Source organism: Grammomys surdaster, unplaced genomic scaffold (genome assembly GCF_004785775.1).
Source record: "Grammomys surdaster isolate TR1022 unplaced genomic scaffold, NIH_TR_1.0 232, whole genome shotgun sequence".
Lineage (NCBI taxonomy): Eukaryota > Metazoa > Chordata > Mammalia > Rodentia > Muridae > Grammomys > Grammomys surdaster.
Genome location: NW_021604677.1, coordinates 394,492 through 417,725, shown reverse-complemented (window position 1 = coordinate 417,725; position 23,234 = coordinate 394,492). Strand labels below are relative to the sequence as shown.

General features: G+C 33.6%; 1 protein-coding gene across 2 annotated transcripts in view; it reads left to right on the top strand.

Annotated features, from left to right (window-relative positions):
* Positions 1-23,234, top strand: part of Grik2 (glutamate ionotropic receptor kainate type subunit 2) — a 657,422-nt gene that overhangs the window by 258,611 nt on the left and 375,577 nt on the right. For both annotated transcript variants that reach the window (XM_028773628.1, XM_028773629.1), the window contains exons 4-6: positions 1,023-1,204; positions 5,460-5,513; positions 9,665-9,838. In XM_028773628.1, coding sequence (XP_028629461.1) covers positions 1,023-1,204; positions 5,460-5,513; positions 9,665-9,838 — 410 coding nt within the window. The remainder of the gene's footprint in view (positions 1-1,022; positions 1,205-5,459; positions 5,514-9,664; positions 9,839-23,234) is intronic.

The following is a 23,234-nucleotide window of genomic DNA, read 5'->3' as shown; positions in this document are numbered from 1 at the left end:
GAAGAGAGTAAGTGTAAAAAAAAAAGTACAAGCAATTTAAATGTGTAATTCTTAAAACAGTTTGCTTTACTATCCCTTCACATTTTTAGTAACTATTTAGATCTTCAAAATCATTTATCATATTGTCATATGATCATAATTCATTGATGACAAAAACAATTTAAAATATTTATTATTGGTTAAAAATAACAAATTGTAGTTTTAGTCTCATGATCTAGCAGACTCCTTGAATACACAGTACATTTATAGTTGTGGAATTTGTCTCCATCCCTGTGACCAAATATAATCATAATAACATGCAAATATGTAGAGAAGGGAGAGAAAAATTGGGCACATTAGTTATTTACCCATATTTCCTTGTCCTACTATTGTACTGATTTTCATTAAAGTGGTCCTTCTTAGGAAGTAGAAACACAGGGAAAGAAATATATGGGTATTTTTACAGATATAAGAATGAAACATTGGAGGAGATAGGAAATTTCTTGACTGGATACATACCAAAAAGAATTTCAATCACATATTTTAACCACGTGAAATATTTTTTTAAGGAGAAGGCTTTGGTATATCAAATATTAAATGTGTTTTAGTACTAAATTATTTAAATCAATAAATTACAATATGATTTTAAAATGATTTATGATCTACTAAAATAGATCAGTGATTCAGTACATTTTGAGCCATGTTTGTCTAGGAGAATGCTGCATTCATTAATATCTGAAGTTATATGTAGTGTTAATATTTATATCACAGTGTTATACAGAATTAATGAGGCTGAGGCAGGAGGATCACTGGGAATTAATGGCCAGCTTGTACTACATAGTAAGTTTTGGGCTATGCTATATGACCTAGCAAAACACTGTTTAAAAATAAATAGATAAAAAGAAAGGAATTTCAATGCTAGTGCCACGACACTAAGTACCTACCTGTCACCAAGAAAAATCACACATCATAATTACATTTCACAATTCTATGAGCTACTCTGGTTTGCTTCCACTCTTTTATTTCTTTCTCTTTAATTTAAGGTCTCATTCGCTTGCAAGAACTCATCAAAGCTCCATCAAGGTACAATCTTCGACTTAAAATTCGTCAGCTGCCAGCAGACACGAAAGATGCAAAGCCTTTGCTTAAAGAGATGAAAAGAGGCAAGGAGTTCCACGTGATCTTCGATTGCAGCCATGAGATGGCAGCAGGCATTTTAAAGCAGGTAAACTTGACATTGCTTAAATTCTTCCTTTCCTCCTAAAATGTTTTACACTAAGTTGGAAAGGTAATAATTCAGCGTTACCTAATTAAAAAGTCAAAGGGATCATCTTTATAAAATTTTACGATAGAAATGCTGACAATTGCTTTTAGTAAATTTGTTTTAGGAGAAGTAAATATTGAAGGTCTTTAACACGGATTTAAGATGAGGGAAAAGAGTCCTCGAATAACATATCGAGCCAGTAGGATAAAAAAGATACTATGGAACAGATTCAGCCTGTATCTAAGTGATGCTTTACTTATGTGTTCCCTTTTCCTTATCTCCACAACCAAAGGAAAAAGGTCTCTCCCAGTCTAATCTCAGAGAGACTTGGTAACCTGAGCAGCATGTACTAACAAAGACGAAGAAGAAAAATCAGTAGCCCATTAATGATGTTTTCAATATTCATTGCACAATAGAATCTTGCCTAATAAAGGGCATTACAAAATCCATTGATTTGTCAGTAAAATACATTATTCCAACACTAGATAGTCCTAATTACAATCTAGAGTGTAGGGATTATTTAGTAGTCTCTTATAAATGAGGGACCAGTACTGGAGAATAAATGCAGAATGCTCTACACTTATTGAGTAGTAGAGTGTGGATTTGAATAAAAACTTTATGTTTCTGTCTTTTAATCTTATAAAATAATGGGCTGACATTATGGTGGTTTGGATAAATTTGTAAATTGTGTTAACGTCTTTAATCATAGGAAAAAATATTTATAGTGGAGCATTATGAAGATTGAGATGACAAATTATATGTCATTAAATATTACTCCCAATAATAAATGCTTGCTATAACATGGCTAGTTTATTAAGCACATGTTTGTCCATCATTCCAGTAGAAGTGTTGGTTTTACTACATTGAAATATTTCATTGATTTGGACATTGCTCTAGCTTTATATGTGGACAATACAATACTTGAAGAATTATGCTTGATTTTTGTTTGTTTAAGTACGAATGTAATGATGGAATAAACACTAAAAGCTTAAGTGAAGATTTTTCACATAATTTTCAATCAACCCTTGATCACATTAAGAAAAGAACCTTTGCTTTACTCATGAGACTTGCACTTGTTCTTGGGCAAGCAGGTTTTTCTTGCAGTTTGGAAAAATGAGGAAACCTCTAATAATAGAGTGTATATTCTGCCTTCTATTGAGTGTATCTATTATTTTATACCTTTCCTTATGGAATAATGTTTCCTTATGGAATAATATACTCAGGGAATTGTCTCGATCAGACTGGCCTGTGAGGCATGTTCTTGATTTCTGATTGAGGGGATCAGAGCTTAGACAACTGTAAGTGGTGCCATTCCTAGGCAGTTGATCCTAGGTTGAATAGAAATCTACCTGGGCCTAAGATAGAGACCACAAGAAGCACTCTTTCTTCATGGTGTTTGCTTCAATTCCTGCCTCCAGTTCCTTCCCTTACATCTCAGTGATGAAATATGACTCTAAGCAGTGGTTCTCAGCCTTCCTAATGGTGCAGTTCTTTTATACAGTTCCTCGTGTTGTGGCGACACATAACCAGAAAATTATTTTCTTTGCTACTTCATAACTGTAATTTGGCTTCTGATATGAATCAGAATGTAAATATCTGTGGTTTCTAATGGTCTTAGCTGACTCCTGTGAAAAGGTCTTTCGACACCCCCTAAAAGGTTATGAACCACAGGTTGAAAACCACTGTTCTAAGGAAAAAGTCAAATAAGCCCTTTCCTTCACCAAATTGTTTGTGTATAGTCAACTAACATATGATGTGATTTGGTGTGGTGTGGTTTGATGTGATAGTGTGTGTGTGTGTGTGTGTGTGTGTGTGTGTGTGTGTGTGTATGTGTGCATGTGTGCATGTGTGCATGTGTATGCATGTGTGCATGCATGCATGTGTGTGTGTGTGAGTGTGTATGTGTGTATGTGTGCATGCATGCATGCGTGCGTGTATGTGTGTGTGCGTGCGTGTGTGTTTCTGAGATTTGTCAACTTTGGTTGCTATGGACTACTAAAGATATACCATTAAGAGCTGAACAGAAGAGTAGATGAGGTTTCAGAAAGAGTGCTTCATCTAAGAAAAAGAACAAGTCTTAGGAAAAAATACAGAATGATGGCCTCTGCTTTACCTTGTTTTCTTAAAATTTTTGAACATTTATTCAGCCTAACTGCAGTTTTATAAAACACCAAGGAACAAAGAATTTGAAAGAGGCTTTTTGTCTGAAAGCTTTAAAAGTGAATGGAGCTCAGGGCTGATTAGGTTTCCTCCAAGGCAAGTTGAAGTGCTTTAACTGATGGCCATGTCTTAGCAGGAGATAATTCCACATCTATTCAGATTTCTGACAGAGAATTCCCTAGGGCAGAGCCAAGACACGCTGAAGAGTAAAAGATACTCATGAGGACTTCCTATCTTATAGGGATACCATGATCAAGGACTTCAAAGTTTAGATCAGAGAATGTAAAATAAAAACCTTCATCTTAAAGAAAATGTAAAAGCTGATGCAAATATACCTACAACAGCAAGTTATAAAATAAAATTAATATTAATGTAACTATATATTTACTCCTTCACTTTTGTTAAACATGAGCAATGTCATTTCTAAATCTAACTGGCAGAATAAACTGCTTGCAAATTATACACCTAGATGACAAAATAACCAGCTTAATACTGCAGATTCCTTTGGTCTTCATAAAACGTAATGTATGTCACAATGTATTTTAAGACTTCCCAAATAATATTCATACCTAAGAAGATACAGATATTTTCTTTTTTTGTGTAGTTTGAAGTGTGGGAAGATACATTGATATGTAGTTAAAATAAGATACAGAGTGAGTGGGTATTAAGATAGTCTTTTGAGATAATAATACTCTTATTTAGCTTTGTGAGGTGACCAGATAAGTGCTTACATTTTTTCTCATTTTTAAATAATATAGTTTATTGTTGATTCTTTGTTTCGAAATCAAAGTTTGGGAAAACGTGAAATAAATGTATAAACTACTGCAGTTATTGCTATAGAGTTCTCTTCAAGATAATAATAAGAAACTCATTGCTCCAGAACACTCACGTCAGAAACAAGCCCAGGCTTAGCTCCTTACTGTGCGCTCAGCTCTCATCCCTGTCACTCCAGCACAGTTTCACATGCTGTCCCACTGCGCTAGGAGTTACAGTTTATAAAGTCAAAGGGAATATTTGTTTTAGAATCCTTAAGTTTTTATAAAAGAGTAAACATCTTTGAGAATATACAATATATACTTCTATAAAATGGTATGGATAAATATACAGGAAAAAGTCCAAATTGAATGGCTATTTTTCTTCACTGAGTGATTCACATTATAAATTATAAATTTTATTCCATTTAATTGGCAAATACCTACCTATGTCTATTAAGCTTTCTTGTTCTTTGCACACAAATTCTAACTGAGAAGCTACTTAGCAAATGATTTTGCATAGTTAGTAGTGTGGGGGAGACTCTTAGATGAGAACAATTACTTTCAACTAAGAGCTCTTCCTACAGCTTATAACTGCATGGAATTTTGGTTCTCCTTGTCAGTTATTATTCATTTCTCTTACTTTTGCGAGATGAAGATGACAGGCACATTTCTCATCACTGTAAATTTCAATACAAAAAGAACTTGATCTAAGATCATTGACAGCCAAAAATTGATAAGCATTTTAAAAATGGAAAGCAAGCTAATTTTCATCCGAACTTTGAACAAAGCTTAAAATATTCTGCTAATTACCGATACTCCTTTTAAAGTTATGATTTTCATTTCCTTAATGTTCCCATCATGTCTAAGGTGGTAGGGAAAAAAGTGCTATTTTATACTGTTCTTTGCACCTCTTTCTTCTAATGGCTCAACAAAGCTAGTCAAATAAAAGGATGCATCACACTAGGTTATTTGTATTGAGTATATTAGAAATATAAGGAACAAACATTTTGGTTTCAATTTTAGTGCCATTAAAATGTAATGCTAAAAGCCTTACAATTGCAAACATTCAAGGAATAACTTTGACGTCAGAAAGATTAGTTCACAATTTCCCTAATAACAATTACTGTTTTCTTACTAATGTGTAAAGCTTAGTGTGGTTTAACTTTATGTACCAGGAATAATTGAGGTTAATTGTTCATCAAATTTTACTTTTTTATCATTACATGTCATACTAAAATAATCTATTTCACATTATGTACATCTTTAATATTAATCTTTTTATTTAATTCTTTACCTCTTAGGCATTAGCTATGGGAATGATGACAGAATACTATCACTATATATTTACGACTCTGGTAAGTAACTTATTAAACATAAAAATGATACTGCAAATTTTATTAACACAACTCTAAAACAGGGTGGAAATGTGTTTTTGAATGAGAAGTAATATAATGAGTAATACATTTCTACTTTGTGCTTTATCTTATTTTGCTCCTTCCTGGAAGACATTATGAGACAAAACTAATAACTCTTGGGAGGGATCTGATGATTTTGAAATAATATCATTTCAAATGTCAGTTTAAAATATTGTATGTCTGTTTTATGTGACCTCAGAAACTTTCAGAGAATAACACATTTGAATTTTTGATAAGAACCTTGCTAAAAATTCATTGTATTAGGCAACCACAATGACTTATGCTATTATCTCTGCTCTTTTTTGTTTGTTTTTGTTATGTTTATTGTTGTTTATTGACTAATTTTATGTTTGTGTTTTTGAAAATCAGGCTTTTCAAATTGTATTTTTAGTTGATTAAATATTTTCTTTTTAAAAATTTTTATTAGATATTTTCTTTATTTAGATTTCAAATGTTATCCCCTTTCCTGGTGTCCCCTCTGAAAACAGCCTATCCCATTCCCCTACCCCTGCTTCTATGAGGGTGCTCACCCACCCACCCACCCATTCATGTCTCCCCACCCTGGCATTTCCCTACTATGCTTAAGTCATACACATCTTAGTGGTTTTAAGTTAACATGCTATTAATCGCAATTAGCAAATTGCATGTTACCTTTATTGTTGTCTTTAAATATTTATATTTTCTATATTATACATGAAAATCTGTCTTTACTTTTATATGAGTGGTGTTTACCTGACCCCCTTCTTTTCCCTCCCTCCCTACTTTGTTCCTCTCCTCCTCCAACACTCTCTCTCTCTCTCTCCCTCCTTACCTTCTTTTCCCCTTTTGCTCTATTGAGATGTAGCCAAGAATGGTTTCAAACTTGCAATCATACCTGTATCTCATGAGTGCTAATGTGTAAAATGTGGCCATGCTTAAACTTATATTTCTTTATCCATACAGTTAACAAGTCTAATTTATCTTGTGAAGTATAGTTCCATCTTTTTCACTAATCCTTTCTTTCCCATTTTCAACTTTCAGCATCTATGCCATTTTCCTTCTGCCTTTAGATTGTCATAATTTTAATGATCAATTATCAACTTTTCTTAAAAATAATGTCAAAATACATATGTATAATATTCATGGTTGTTATAATTCAATTCTAAATATTGTGTTGTTAATATAAATTCAAAACATTTATAAATTAATGTATTATTTTCCAAGCCAGCTACTATTTGATTTCATTCAAAACTTTAGGCATAGTAATAATAATTACTAGATAATCCAAAAAATTCTACTTGTTTTTACTCTGCAGTTCTACAGCAGTATTGCTTTCTATTTTGAAGAACAGTTCAGTCAGTGTTCTTGCTCATTGTTTAAAATGTTGAACTTTCTTTCCTTTCTTTGAGAGTTATTACTAAAATCCAGTTGTTCCTCATATATTTCTCTGAGGACAATGATTCCTCCAGGTAGGATTCTTGACCCAGCAGGTATTATGTTGCATACAAACACCAAGACTGGCTCTACTATGTCACTATATCACATCTTCCTTGACAAATTTTACATTTTAGAAGAAACTTGGTAGTAGGAAGGAGAAGATGGAGAGGTTATATCACCTTATCATACAGTTCTACATAATTCTATTGCAATTTGATTCAACACAATGGTAAATTTTTGGGGAAACACATACTTATGAAAAGAATAAAACAATTATTTTAGGATAGATATAACACATAATACTTCTCTACTTTTAATTTTAACCCAACTTCCCCATTTTCTCTGGTCTGATTCTACTTTATGGGTTCTGTTTTGCAATAAAAATGATTTCAGATAGTCTCTAGCAAAGGATCATGTTTTATATCTTCTCTCTTGTACTTCTACTCAAATTTTGAATTTCCTTCGTATTTTTGAATATCTTAGTTATTTTTAAAAGGAAAGTGTATAAATGGACAACTTTATTTTACAAAGAACATGATAGAGACACATTTAAGAAAAAAAGATAGGATAACCAAGCAAAAGTATATACATTGATTGCATGTACGTTGTCGCTGACATGGTGGTTATAGGAAGAGGGGGCTCTTTTCATGCTGTGGTTTGCTGAAGAATAGATAGCTGTTTGTAAATATGATTAAGAAAAATGTGGGATAATCTAGCAATAGTAAATTAGATAAAATTTAGCAACATCTCTTTATTTTCATACTTCTTAATCATAGGAACGTTTAAATATTGGACAGCAATCTTCTAGAGGGAAAGTCATCTCTCCACATTTTTGTTACTGATTAGATTCCTTCTTTGATAGTTTCACAAGCATTTATCATGCATTCTGTTTCTTCTTACCACCACCTTATCTTTTTCCTACCACTATAATGCCCTGTCACCTTGTATACAGGTCTTTTTTTCTAGTCATGTCTTTCTATTTTGTTTTGTGGCCTGTGAATTTTAGTTAGGACCATTTGAATGCCAGTGATTTTTCAACTCCCACTGGAACTTGGCCAGCTCAGTGTTTGGTACACAACTAAAGCAATCCCTTAAAATCCATCAATAGCCAATGGATCAACAGTAGGCTCAGTTCCTTGTTCATGATTGGCTGTTGACAGGTCTAGTCTTACACAGGCCTAGTGTAAACAGCTACAGTTGCAGTGATGTGTTTCCAATGACTATGCCATGCCTTGAAGTGAACGTTTTAACAATCCTTCATACTCTGTTCTTTTAGCTATCTCTTCCTTTATGTTTCCTGAGACTTAGAAGTGGTGGTATAAATGTCCTGCTTAGCACCAAACACTCAGCAATCATTTATGCTAAGTCCCTTGAGTAGCCAGGAGTTTCCACATTCAGCACTGTTCACTGTCTGGAATTGCTGTACCAGCAGTGAGATAGTGTATGACAGAGAAAAAAAAGACTCTTAGAAGCACTTTTTAAAGGACGTAGACCAAAGAAATTCTTTTATAGCCCACTCTAGGAGAGAAAGTTGAGACAAAGTCAGAGGGTAACTTTCTTTTACACTATTTGCTTTTTTCATCTTAAAATATTGAGTATACTAAACCTCTAAATTTTCTGTACAGTGGTTTGATTCACATTACAACTCAGATCCCATTTACTGTATGAAATATCATTCATCATAAAAATTGCCAAGTGGCTTGTTTCTTTTTAACTTCAATTTTGCTTATCATTTTGACTATTTTCTTTTGGTATATATTCCCATATATTAATTATTTTTATCTTATCACTTCTTTGTTATATCATATAAGAGACTAAAAGTATAAAGATTACTCTGCGGTGCAGAATACAACTCAGAACAATGCCAGCTTCTTTCCACTGGATTTTATGCCTGCTCCCTGGAAGGTATAGAAGTATGGGTAGCAAGCAAAATGTACACAGGATTTGTGAAATTCAGGTACCTTAGATCTTTGACTTTCCAGGAAAAGCTGAAAGAAGTGTTAGAAAGTGACATTTAACTTCTCTTATAGTTTTGGCCTTGTGTCTCCCAGGAAAATTATCGTAAAGAATAAAGATTTTCATGATGTACAGATTTGAGAGGATCATAGAAACAATATTCATTATGGTGAAACTCCAAATGGGTCATGTAAAATAAACAATGTGTAAATTTCCTACAAGCAACAAAATCAGTAATGTTAATGATTTTTTTAACCTTTCATATAGTTATTTTTAATTACAGCCTTACTTCATAACTGGCTTCTCCAAGTAAAAGCAAAAAGAAAAACAAAAGAAAACTAGAAAAAACAAAAGTAAAATGTAGCTAAGTAGCCAAGAAGTAGGGCCAAGAAAATACTATTGCATGAAGTATAAAGTCAAGCAATCCTTAGCAAAAGGAAGATTACAGAAATAGTAAACATATATTACAGAAAGGCCTATTATTCTGTTGCTTAAATTATAATGTAATCAATACACTTGTGTTCATGTGCAAAGAAAACACATTTGCTCTGTATAAACTTAAGGACAGTTGATTTGGATCTAATTGATTTCTAATGCATTGCATATCTTGAGATACAGCGGTGGAAATATTCTAATGAATATAAGAAGTGAAAAAGTTTAGCATAGTAAGCTTGTTGATAAAATCAACTTTTGGTGACACAAGAAAATTTTTGTTTCAGGACCTCTTTGCTCTTGATGTGGAGCCCTACAGATACAGTGGTGTAAATATGACAGGGTTCAGAATACTAAATACAGAGAATACCCAAGTCTCCTCCATCATTGAGAAGTGGTCTATGGAACGGTTACAGGCGCCTCCAAAACCTGACTCAGGTTTGCTGGATGGATTTATGACGGTATGAACAACTATTTAAAAAAATCACTTTGACTGTTTCTAAGTAGTATTGTAAACATCTTTAAGCCACCTGAGTGTAAATTTGTTGTTTTGATAGAAAATATATAATATCAGAGGTCCTACTGTAAATAATTCTATTAGTTTTATATGGCCAATGCACTGTAGGAGTTGGGGCCTTCGAGAATGGAATTGATAAATGAGTCAGGCTAAAGTCTAATGTAATAGCTAAGTTTACAGTGCCTTAAACAATTTATACTCTGAGGGTTAAAAAATGTCTCATGAGGAAAATTGTCATGAGTTCAAACTATATACAATTACAAGGACAAGTCATAGATGCCAAAAAATTACACTGTAGGCAATTAAACATTTAATTCAATAACAACAGCAGATAATAGTAAGTAATTTGAAGAAATTCACTTCTATATGCTATACCTAGGAGAAATATAAACACATTCCAAGAACAATGCTGTGTTTTGAAGAAACTGAAGTCACAATATTCTTGTCTTGTTTCTTGGAGTCTTTTTTATAAGCACTCCGATTTCTCTTCACAGGACTCCATTGATGAACCACATTCTGACATTCCACCCCCCTTAATCACATTCCGACATTCCCCACCTTACAGATGTTCTAACATTTGCCCCATTACCCAAGTTCTGACATTCCTCCCCCTTAATTACATTCTGACATCCCCCCAACCATGTTCCAACATTCCCCCTCAATCATGTTCTGATGCCTTCCCCCTTGACCATGTTCTGAAATTACCACAGTTATTTTTTTCTATTTTATAATTACAGATTGTCCAAAGTGGTTTTGATTAGATGTTACAAAAGCAAATTTAATTATCATTTGATACATGCATCATATAAGCAATCAAATTATAAACGCAATGAAAAATATTAGACTAGTAAAAGCGTTATCTGTTATTATACACTGCAACCAAAAACAGAGATCCAAACTATGCCCATTACTATTAGATACATTATTATATTGATCAGAAAAATCTAGAGAATAGTTTGAAAAGAGAAATATGTGATTATAGTTCTATTATTTTGTAGAAAGTAAGTACATATTTATCTCCAATAGGAATACAGATGTTATGATGTCTCATGAAAAAGGAAGTAATTCAAATCCAAAGGAAAAATTAAATGTAGTTTCTTCATCAGATGGATGAATCAATCTATTATGGTCTGAAGATTAAGGCATAAACTTGAGTCCTTAGTAAAGTAACTTCTCTGTTATTGCATAGGGCCTTAACTTGGCCCTAGGTGGACAGACTTAACTTCTGATGATATGGTTGTTATCTCCTTTTGCCCTTTAGTTGAAAGTTCACTATTTTTGGTGACTCATACTCTCCCTTTACCCTGTTGTCCCAGATGGCCTAGAGCTGAAGGAGCTGAAAAGTTATCTATTATATCTGCAATAACAGATGCTTAAACCGTACAGGGCTAGCTGAAGGTACTTCAGAATGTCTTATCAATAAATATTTTTGAGCTCTTGAACAGTACCTTGAGGCAATTTTTATAAGTTGAAAGTAAAAAAAAGAATAAAAATATCCAATAAAAAAATAAATTGTTCTTAACATTTGTAAGTGAAGATGGGTGGATAGAGAGGTGCACTGTGGGACACATTGTAACACACTACATCTTCCATAATTAGATGTTTTCTATGCCTTATTTAATTATTGGGTTTTTTGTTTCTTTTGTAAGGGAAGGTTGCAAAGAGAAAGGGATGAGGGGACAGTAAGATGAATGTACATGATGTGAAATTCACAAAGAAGTAATAAAAAGTTGGGAAAAAAGTAAATAAGGAAAGTGCAAAAAGATCCCTTGGTGCTCCCCGATTTTTATTTTTCAGTAGTTGCTGTTTAAATGTTCTATGTGCTTTTATATAATGCCTGTAATATGATTATTATTCCATTCTTTAGAGAAGTTTTAAATGTTTTCCTACAGTAGGCTGGTTCATTGTCCATTTTTATAGACATACACACTCATGTAAGAGCAAAAGTTAGTATAAGAGAATTGCAAAAGCACTCTATGAATGAATGAATGGAAGGATGGATGGATGGATGAATAAATGAATGAAATTTAGAATATGTGTCAATGCAAACATTCAGGTATGGCATCTGAGGCAGAAAACAAAAGTCGCTAACACCACTTGTCATAATTTGTTAGTATTTTTATCTATGGGATTAAATCCATCTATATGACTATGACACTGTATGGAAGCACAAATGGACGTTCCCGCACAACTTATCTCTCTTGTCCAACTGGGATATGACTTTACACATGAAGTCTATTAGCATTTGTGTATATGTGCTGGTGTTCCTACTCTAGAGTAGTAAAAATAAGGTAGGATAATGGATCATCTGTATTATTTATTTCTACAATAAAACAAGGGAGGTTAGATATGCACAATATGAATAATAAACAAAGGACATATGTAAATATTAGATACATGTTGTAGTTCCTGTAGAAATGGGAGTATAATAGAATGGAAAACCAAAATTAAAGTGTGTTCTATTGCTATAATTAATCCTACAACACAAGCAGCATCTAAAACAATATTTAAGGGTTTATGAATTAACCATAATAGATGAATCAAAGCAGCTAGTTCCAACTACTGGACTGAGAAAAAAGAAGTCTTCATAAACTGATGGTTATCTAGGTCATGAATCTCTCTTACACACATAGATGAGCTATTAACAAAATAAGTATTACCTGTGAAATGTGAGAAGGTTAGGTAATTTTTGTAATCACTAATTTACTTCATACCAGAAAATCCCATAATTTATCAAATGGATGATGATTCCCTATCCCTACATCGTAATCTGAAAATGAAATTTGAAAATCCATAGTGTTTTGTAATGCTCAAAAACACTGTAGTTAATTAAAGTCAATAGAGAAAGAATCTAATTTCTATAATTGGTGACATCAGGTCTCCCCAAGATTTACTAATTAAACAATAATAAGTTAACCACTTAGTATTTTATTATTTTATGGCCCTTATAGTGTAAATAAGTTCATTCCAGTGTTTTTTTGTTTTGTTTTGTTTTTTGCTAGTGTGGTCTAACGCCAATAGGAGAAAATTTTGTGGGGCAAATAAGTAATTGTAAAGGAATGGAAAGATTCATATACTACACAAATGACTCCTTTATTATGGAATCATTTGACAGTGTCTTTCCTTCTAGAGTTTTAAATTTGTTGGATAAGGCATAACTAGGTATTCCTAAAGTAGAACATAGCCAATTAATATTCCCTAGAACTTCTGAAAGTTGTTAAGTGTTTTTACCTTATCTTGTTTACTGGAGTTTAATATTTACCATGTGCCTGCATGCATATGTGCAAGCATGAGTGTGTGATTGTGTGTGTGTGTGTGTGTTAAAAGCTGCTCTACCCACTAGTTGTCTCAAATATTGTACAACATCTGATTTTTGTACCCTTTTCAGGTGCAATAGTAAGCCCCGTTTTATATAGAATATCCTGAGTCATATAATATTTGGATTGTAGCTCTTTTAGAAGTGGCTAGCAGGATATCATCCATATAATGAATAACAGGAGCCTACTATATGTGAAGTAGAAAAGGCCGATCTCAAAGACTCTAAAACTTTTCATCCATAGTATTGACACAAAGTAGGAGAGTTTTCATGCCTTAAACTAATATGGTCCATTAACATCACTGCTGATGTTCTTTATGATTTGTTGAGGGAAAAGAAAAGGTAAAATGTAACATCACTAGGATGAAAATGAATAGTGCAAAAGTAATCTTTTTAATCTCAAACTATTGAAGTCTAAACATTAGGAATACTTGTGAACATAGCTAAACCATACTGTAAACCTCCCATTGGCCACATGGTGGCATTAACATTCTGTAAGTCAATCAACAATCTCCATTTACCAGATTCCTTTTTAATTCCAAAAATCAAGAGAATTCCAGGATGAAAAAAGAGAGTTATTTATGTCCTTTCTCCAACTTCTCACTGAAAGACTGGTGAAGAGTCTTTAACTTTTTTTTAAAAAGGGCCATTGAGGTATCCAGACAGTCTCACTGATTCCTAGGTAATTTTTAAAGGTGAAATTTTTTTCAGTGGCTCCTATGAAAATCCAAATTCATGTTTATGGTTTGGTCCTTGTGGGAATTTAGTTTCAATAATATCTTTCAACTTTTTCCCTAATACTTTCCTTTTTTGATATCCCATTCTTCTCATTAGTCAATGTATTTTTGAAGAATAGGTTGCATTAGAGGTGGGGATATTGATCTCTGCCTTAATTTGTTGTAGAAATTCTCTTCCCCAAAGATTTATTGGAACACTGGTAGCGTGCAGCTGTAGGACTGCCATTTTCCCTTCCTACACCTATGCATTATAATTTTGTAGCACTTTATTTTGCTAGATCTCACAGTTACCAACCTTATTAGGGTTGAATTTACTTTCATAGCAGGCCATTTGGAGAGTCATTCTTCCATTGTTATAATAGAGACATAAGCTCCACAATCACTTAATCCTGTAAAAATTTTTCCTCTTATTTAAAATCCAAAATTGGTTCATTATATTCCTTTAATAAAGTACTTAAAGCTGCAGCTTTATCTGTACTAACAAATTCCTCATGAAGCACAATTTTTTTTGTGAAGTGGCTACATAAATCAAAAATGATATTTTGTCTCCCATTTTAAATTGCTAATCAGTGGGCACAGTAACCATGACTGCTGTTTTTCCTATATAATCTTCAATAATGACTCCTGTATGAACAATTCTTTTCATGTATAACCTACTGAGAACCAATAAAAATCAATTGTTCCAGGTAGTATAGGTCCCCAATATCCAGTGTGTAACTTAAAAAGACATTGAAGATGGGAAATGACAATATCTTTAGGGCAAGGAATATCAATAGTTGCACTACCTTGAGTCAGAACTTGTAATAAAAGATTAGATTGATTTGCAATCAGAAGGTGGAATAAATGTTATTGTTATTGGATTTAAACTCTCTTATTTTACATTGCCTGGTGAGGGAGAAATCATTTTCCCAGTTGTTGACTGGTACTGTTATTGTTGCTGGGCAATGAATTGCCAGCCTTATCATATTTAGATTGACATTCCTTAGCTCAATATTTTTCTTTCTTGAATTTAGTGCATTAGCCAGGATCTCACAGATTCTGAGCATTCATTTGCTATAGGAATAATTTTCAAAGTTTCTTTGTGGTCAGATAAACCATAATTAGAACATTTTGCTGACATGTATCTTTGAACAACTCTGTTTGTTGGTCTCCATGTTTCTACAAAATTTCATAAAATCCATAATGATCACTCTCTCCATCCCTCTCTATCTTCCTCTCTCCCGCTCCCTCTCTCTCCTTCTTCCTTCCCCCTCTCTCCCTCCCCCCCCTTTCTCTGAGGTCTGTCTATTTCTGGGCAATTTTCATTGGTATTACCAAAAGCAAGCTGTTTTAATAATAACTATTCTTATTTGATCCTACTTTCTCCTCTGAGCCCAAGGACAAGTACTTGCCAAATTTCTGTAAGTGTCACCAAAAGCTCTCCACAGTAAATGAATTACTTTTCCCTGCTGTGCCCTCATTTGCATAGGTTATAAAGTTAGCCTTTTTATAGGCTCTTCTATCTCCTCATCAAAAATTTGAGAGGATTCAAGATTATATTTACTATCAAATTCCCCACCCCATGCATGAGGATCATCATATTTAGGCAATGGAAAATACATATCTAAAGGAAAGTTCAGTAAAAAGGCTGAGGGATTCACCAAAAACATAGTTGTCAGTGGCACTATCTTTACTTTGCATTATGGCTGGCTAGAGAAAGATCTTTATTTGCATTAGTTAACAATTTTAAAGTTTTATCATATCATCCAGTTTATTGTCATTCAAGGAATGTAGCCATTTGCCTCCTTCTACAAGGGTTCCCATTCTCTTATCTCAGAGTGGGCTTCAGGTCCCTGTTTAGGTGCCACTTGTCACTTTCCTAGGGGTTGTGGGACCTGGAAGAATGAAGTTCATAAATTGGGCAGACTTACACAATAGTCAAATATATGCAGTGTCTCAGGCAGTCTATACTCTGAGGGTTAATAAAGATCACAGGAGGAAAGATCTCTTGAGTTAACACTGTATACAATCACTAGGAAGCCACATTTAGGAAAACAATGTTTTTTCATATAGGCATATAAAGGATAGTTTAAACATTTAATGGAATAATAGCATAAAACTGTAATGAATGATCCAAGTTAAATTCACTCCCATATGTTACACCTAGGAAAAGAATAAAAATACGTTTCAAGAACAACTTTCTCTTTTTCTTTTGAAGAAACTCTTTGTCTTGTTTTCTTGGAGTGTTCTCAAAAGCACTCAGAATTCTCCTTATACACCTTAATTCCTGGATTCTGTTCCAAAATTAAATGACATATTTACACTCTCATTAACACCACAATAACACAAAGGCACAGAAGGATCATTCTCTAAGTTTGGGGACATCATTATATTCACTTAGTACCATATGCAGAACAAAATATTAACCAGACAGGAAAATCATATCAGTGTTCCTAATATCCTTCCTTTTCTCTTGATAGCTTTAAATATCAATCTACCTCAATCTCATTCATTCTAAGATTCATGACTAGTCAATAGTCACAAATCCTAGAAAATGTAATATGAATAAACTTTGAGAGAGTCCAATCTTGTGTAAATTTATTTGGTGATACAGATGCTTAATGACTATCTAACATAGCACATAATCATTTAAATTGTTTTAATTACAATGTTACATGATACATACCATAAAACCAGAAAGACTTTAAAAAGTTTTACTTAATTTCTTTTATGTACTCTAATCTATCAAAGATACTGTTCTTTCATTGGGTAAACAGCACTAAATATATAGAGATATTTGTACTTAATTTTCTTTCCATTGTCTTTTGTTGACAGATGAGTACTTGAGATCACACATACAAGTCATATTAAAATTTTGACTTTTTTCTTTCTCAGCAATCAAATATGGCTCTGATTTTTTTTGTAGGCAATGGAGATTTTCTGCCAAACATTTATGAGTTATGAATGCTTGATATATTCTCATTGAATGTTTTTATAGATCAAATTATTGCTATAACTTAAAAAATATTCAAAACTTCGGTAATAATACATTTTATAGTTTATTATTACCAATTGCTATTTGTGAGTATTAAACTAAAGATAAAATTTATAAACATGCTGTATACTTGTATCTTGAAAATCATTTTCTATTATGATGATATGTTTCCATTAATTACTTCAATGGGCCTTCAAAGCATGCTTACAAAGTTGGAACAAAACAAATTTGATTTCCCCAAATTACAATATTTGGTAAACATAATTTGCATGGAGTGGACTAAAGGTAGTTATTATTTAAACATCACAAGTTTAACATCACAAAATGGTTTTTTGTTCTAATCATAAAAATAACTTCTGGAACATAAAAAAATCTTTTACTTTTAATCTTAGGAAAATATTATGAGGGAATTTTTACTCCTTTAAACATAAAGCAACAGTTGAGTGATTCTAGTCATTTGATTTTAACATAAAATAAATTTCAGATTCTTTATCAGAAGAAAAATAATTAAACAACTTAAGATGAAAATATTTTCCTCCAAAGTATTGCCAGGTTTTAAATGAACTCTAACATAAAAATGTGAAAACTATTAAATTTTACTACTATTTTGAAGATGAAAAATAAAAATTTAGGACTGAAGGTAATGCTATTATAATAATTAAACTATAAACTACTTTAAGTTTTGTTACTATTGTGTACTTTTATATATTCTGGATTTTTATGATTTTAAAATTTCATTTATTTTTATTCTTTAATCCTGTTTTACAGGCCAGATTTCACCCCCTCCTAGTTTGTCCCTCCCCAACTGCTTCCTATCCCATACCTCCTCCTCTCATCTCCTGTCTCCAAGAGCGTGTCTCCATCCCTCCCCCACTCCACCTCCAGGCCTCTCCACTTCCTGGGGCCTCAAGTATCTAAGGGTTAGGCACATCTTCTCTCACTAAGAACATTCCAGGTAGTCCTCTGCTGTGTATGTGTCTGGGGCCTCATATTAGCTGCCTGGTTGGTGGCTCAGTGTCTGAGTAATCTCTCGGGTCCAGGTCAGTTGAGACTGCTGGTCTTCCCAGAAGGCTGCCTTGCAAAATAGATATCAACATTTATGTTTGGAAACTACTTTTGAATTATTTTAGTAAAGCTGATTAGTAGACTTTGCTATAGTCATAGCACTATTTCATTCTCAGAATTATGCTTGTAGTTCCAGAATTAGCAAATTGATTTCTACATGGGAGTTCTTTAATGTCCTTTGTAATTACCTCTTCATTCATGTGTTTTGAGTCCTTGGTAACTGTCAGAATTGATGAGGCTTGTCAGATAATATGTTTAAGGTAAACATTGTATCCATAGAATATTTTGAAAGTAGGTTTATGATCAAAGGTTTTGTTTTTCCTAAGGTATCAACAGGCTATTTTTTCACAATCTTAATGTTGGAATGTTGTTAAATATATAAATATATGAAGTATTTTCATTATTATAATATAGAAAACGTACAAATGTGGGTGTGCTGAGTATCAAATCCAGTATCTTGTGATTACTAGGCAAGTAATTATATCCTTGCCCAAAAGGTTTTATTTATTTATTTATTTACTTACTTATTTATTTATTTATTTATTTATTTATTCTTCAATCTTTATTTACTCTCCAGACTTTATCCCCATCCTTGTACACCCTCTGACTGTTCCACATCCCAAACCTCCTCCCCACATGTCACCAAGAGTATGTCTCCACCACCCCACACCACCAGACCTCCCCACACTCTAGGGCTCCAATTCTCTCAAGGGTTAGGTGCGTCTTTTCTGACTGAGCCCAGACCTGGGAGTCCTCTGCTGTTCATGTGTTGGGGACCTCATATCAGCTGGGTATGCTCTCTGGTTGGTGACTTAGTAGCTGAGAGATCTTGGGGATCCAGAATAGTTGAGGCTACTGGTCTTCCTATAGGGTCAACCCTTCTCCTCAGCTTCTTTCAGCTTTTCCCTAATTCAACCACAGGGGTCACAAGCTTCTGTCCATTGGTTGTGTGTAAATATTTGCATCTGACTCTTTCAGCTGCTTGTTTTTATTATGTAACAGTAGTTATTCATATAAAATACATTTCAATTTTATAAAAATATCTCTGTGTTAGATGTGCATTAAAATCAGTATATTGATGCCTTGTACTGATACTATTTCTCTCAAGAATTTTTTTATAGTAAGTCATTATACATGTGGGAGAGGAAAGCAATACTCAATTTCCTCCAGAATGAATAGAGCCAGGAAATTAAGATGACATGAATCAGAAAAGGAAAAGAATTATAGCCTGGCAATATGGCATTGGCAACTCTCCCTCATGAGATCACAGTGTTTATGTATTTCTTTTTCTCCTACTGCCCCTATGAGTCCATGAAAATAGAATTATCAGCAAAGTTCTTAGTTTTTGAAACAAGGCCTGTCATTATCAGTATCATAGTCATTTGCCACCTCATAAGATCATAATGTTAGAATTCCACATTCTTTATGTCAGAACTATAAAAGGAAACAATAAATTGGATTCATACTTTTTTCTTCTGGATGAGTTAGCATCTTAATTGTCATCCTAGGATAACTATTATTTATCTAAATGACTATTGAAAGCAAGACCACTTCTGCAGTTTTACTTTCTTCCAGTATAAGCACTGGTCTTATCATTGATAGGTAGGATCATATATTAGAATCTAGGAAGCTTTCAGCTAGACATGAGCTCTAACAGTAGTACTCTGTCTGTGTTTTATCATCTGTTGAAGTATAAGATTTGTTTGTGCTTCTGTAGTTGTGGAAGTCACTCCCTACAAAGTCATCACAGTCCTTCACTGTATAATTAGCTGTCATTTCCCTCAGTGTTCTGTCCAGATACTGTCTACAGTCAATGAAGAATTAATATCATTGGAAATTCACTTTGAGCAGCTACTATAGGTTGCAAGCACATTGATTTATGATGGTTTTATTATTATTTATTTCTTGTATGTATAGGAATTTCATTCAATAGAACTAAATCTGGTGAAAACACTTTGATTAAAATTTGAATAGTCTTGATACAACTTAGAAAACCTGCTCAGTAACCTCAGTTTGCCCACAAATACTAATGAGAATGTACCCATGGCTCACTCGATGATATAATAATTACCAACAGGATACTTTTCTTCCCATATATACTGCAAATATCAAAACACACTCCTACAATACAATACATTTCAGATGATCTAATTGCCTTTCTTTTGAATTAGTTGAAACCTCTAGATATTTTGTAAATATAATTCTTCCTTTATGCACTTTATGTATGATTAACTATGTAATCATTTTTAACATGTTTTGTTTTTCCTTTGCTTTCTGAACACATTGCATTGTTATCAGTCTGAATAATTAGAATAAAGACAAATGTCTGCTTTGATCATAAAGAGATCTAAGGAGCCTGCAGTAGCCTGATGTGCTATCAACATAATATACAAACTAGAATTAGCTGAAAGGAGGGAACCTCATCACAGACAAATTTAACTCTAATGCTTCTGTTTGTTTTCATATTCTTTTCCAATAGATTAAGGATTTTAGTTTGGGGTACAGCAACTAGATAGTGTCAACTCTGAAGTCCAAGTATTTAGCTCATTTGGTGCAGAAAAAAGTGGAGAGTTTGAGTTCAAATTCAGATGGATTCTAAAAACATTTCTTTAGCAACTAGCCAAGACATTTTTGTTAGGTGACTTCACCACTGGTGAAATAAGCCAATTTAAGACAGATTATAATATAGTAAAGGTAGGTTTATGGGGAAGCTGTTTTTGGGTGAGTTCACTGGCTCCAAGAATTGGGGTTGGAAGAATTTCCATGGGGAGAGACAGAGAGAAAGGACCCATAAGAGGGTGGGGAAAGAAAGGACTCATTCAGAAAGAAAGAAGAGGAGAGGAACGGTGAGGAGTAGGAGAAGGAAGAGGAGGAGGAAGAGGAAGAGGAGGAAGAGGAGGAGGAGGAGGAGTCTTGAAAGAGGAGAGCAAGAACAGCGAAATGTCTGGATTATATAGGGAAAAGGCTCTAAGGGAAGGAAAGTCCACCTTCTGGACTGGAAAGTTTATGGTTGGTGGTGTCCAGGTATGCTAGGAAGGGACTAATGGATGCTGGGAGAACCTAGAGGCCAGGACTGTTTTTATATGTAAAATATACACCTCAGTTCTTGTCCCCGGGTATGAAATCAAATGATTTTTAAATTTGTTTTATTATTAAATTGTCTTAAATTAAAGATAAGCATTTCCTCTATGTGACTCACAGCATAAAATTAACTGCATGAGGGCCATTCAGTCAGTACAGTGCACCAAATTTTGAGGAAGTAGAGATAAAAGAAAGAGAAAACACAATAAACGCAGTACATGAGAAGACAAAATTATTTTTCAGCTAGAACTGCTACCTACCCTTGCTCACGCCTACTCACTTTAATTAGATGTCTTTCTTAAATATAATAAGACTTAAGATTAAAATTTATAATTAAATGGAAACTGTTAGCAAGGATTTTCTCTACAATAGATTAAATTAAGTGACTATTTGTAATCAACAAAGGCTTTCTGAAAAAGCTGATTAATCTCACATGTACAAACCCCCCAGAAAATAAACGTTTAAACGTGACAAAATAATAATTTAATTATACTTTTCTAAAACAATTTTATGTGGTTGGGAGGACAATGTTAGTATGAATGTGCAATGTAAAAAACTTGAAATAGTAGAAGACCGCATCTCCCATTTTTGTTGGCACAATTTACCTCTGATTGTTGACAGTCTTGCAATTTTGTGTATCTTTAATTAGATTTCCTTCTTTCAACGATTTATTTTATAGAAATTTATTGTTTTCCATGATATTAAAAACAAGAAACAATCAAAGTTAACAAAAATATTACAACAAATTTAATATATAATTAATTGGCTTTTATTTGGAATCGCTTTGCAAGAACAGCTTATATTCTACAAAATAAGATAAAGGACCCTACCAGGCAATAGCAAAGCAGTGGACCTGTAAAGTGGGAATAAGGAGCCATGCAACAGAAAACAAGCAAAACCCCCTGATTAGTTAATCTTTGGTGTCTTAGGGTTTCTGTTTCTTCAATAGAACACCATGACTGAAATAGCAAGTTGAGGAAAAAGGGTTTATTGGCTTACACTTACACTTACACTGACAATTGTCAAGGGAAAAACAGGAAATAAAACAGGATAGTAATTCAGGGGCTGATGCAGAGGCTAAGGAAGGGTCCTACTTATAGGCTTGCTCCCTATGGCTTGCTCAGCCTGCTTTCAAGAACCTAGGATCATCAGTCCAGTGGTGACACCACCTACAATGGGCTGGATCATCCCCCATTAATCACTAATTAAGAAAATGCCTTACAGCCAGATCTTATGGAGGCATTCTTTCATTTGAGTTTCCCTCTGCTCAGCTAACTCTAGTTTGTAGTCAAGTTGATGTAAGACTAGCCAGCACATGAGGCTACTTGAGACTACTTATCTATGATCAAAGCAGAGAATTGTCTTTATTCTAATTATTCAGACAGATTACAATATGATGTATTCAGAAATCAAATCCAATATGGAACACAAACAAATGAAATAATAGTAAGTAACCAACTATTTCTGTGACTGTATCTAGCTCCTTAAATGTTGGGTACAATCATGTATAGGAAGTGACTCCATTTGGGCTAGCCTGTGCATTGAAGCCTATGAGAAGACCTCATTTCAAATTTTGACCAGAAACTTTGCCACAGAAAGTTTTGTCCAGGTATTTTCTAACTTCTTAGATTTTTGGTAGAAATAAATAATGTTTGAAAGATTTATTAACATACATTTTATAACTGTTGGTTTTATTCTTGTCATCATGACAAGCAAAAGACCTTGAAGTCAGCAATACAGTCAAACATGACAGAAAATTTGTACAAGATATTTTATAGTGTGTAATGAAGTGATAAACACAGCCTTCCTTCATTATCCTTATAGAAGATTGATCTAGTGACATGAAATATGTAGCATGAAGAATAGAGCAGCAATATATCTTCATGTTACAATCTATTGATTTCTCAGATGGACCAAACTGCAAGTTAAATCTGATAATGAAAAACTGAGATGATCTAAAACCCTATACCGTGTCATTAAGATTTATTATTACATCTAATTGCCATTGTTCACTGGCAGATAGATAATCAGAATTTATCTAACATTGAAAAGTGATAAAGTGCCAGGTCATGGTGGCACACGCCTTTAATCCCTGCACTTGGGAGGCAGAGGCAGGCAGGTTTCTGAGTTCGAGGCCAGCCTGGTCTACAGAGTGAGTTCCAGGACA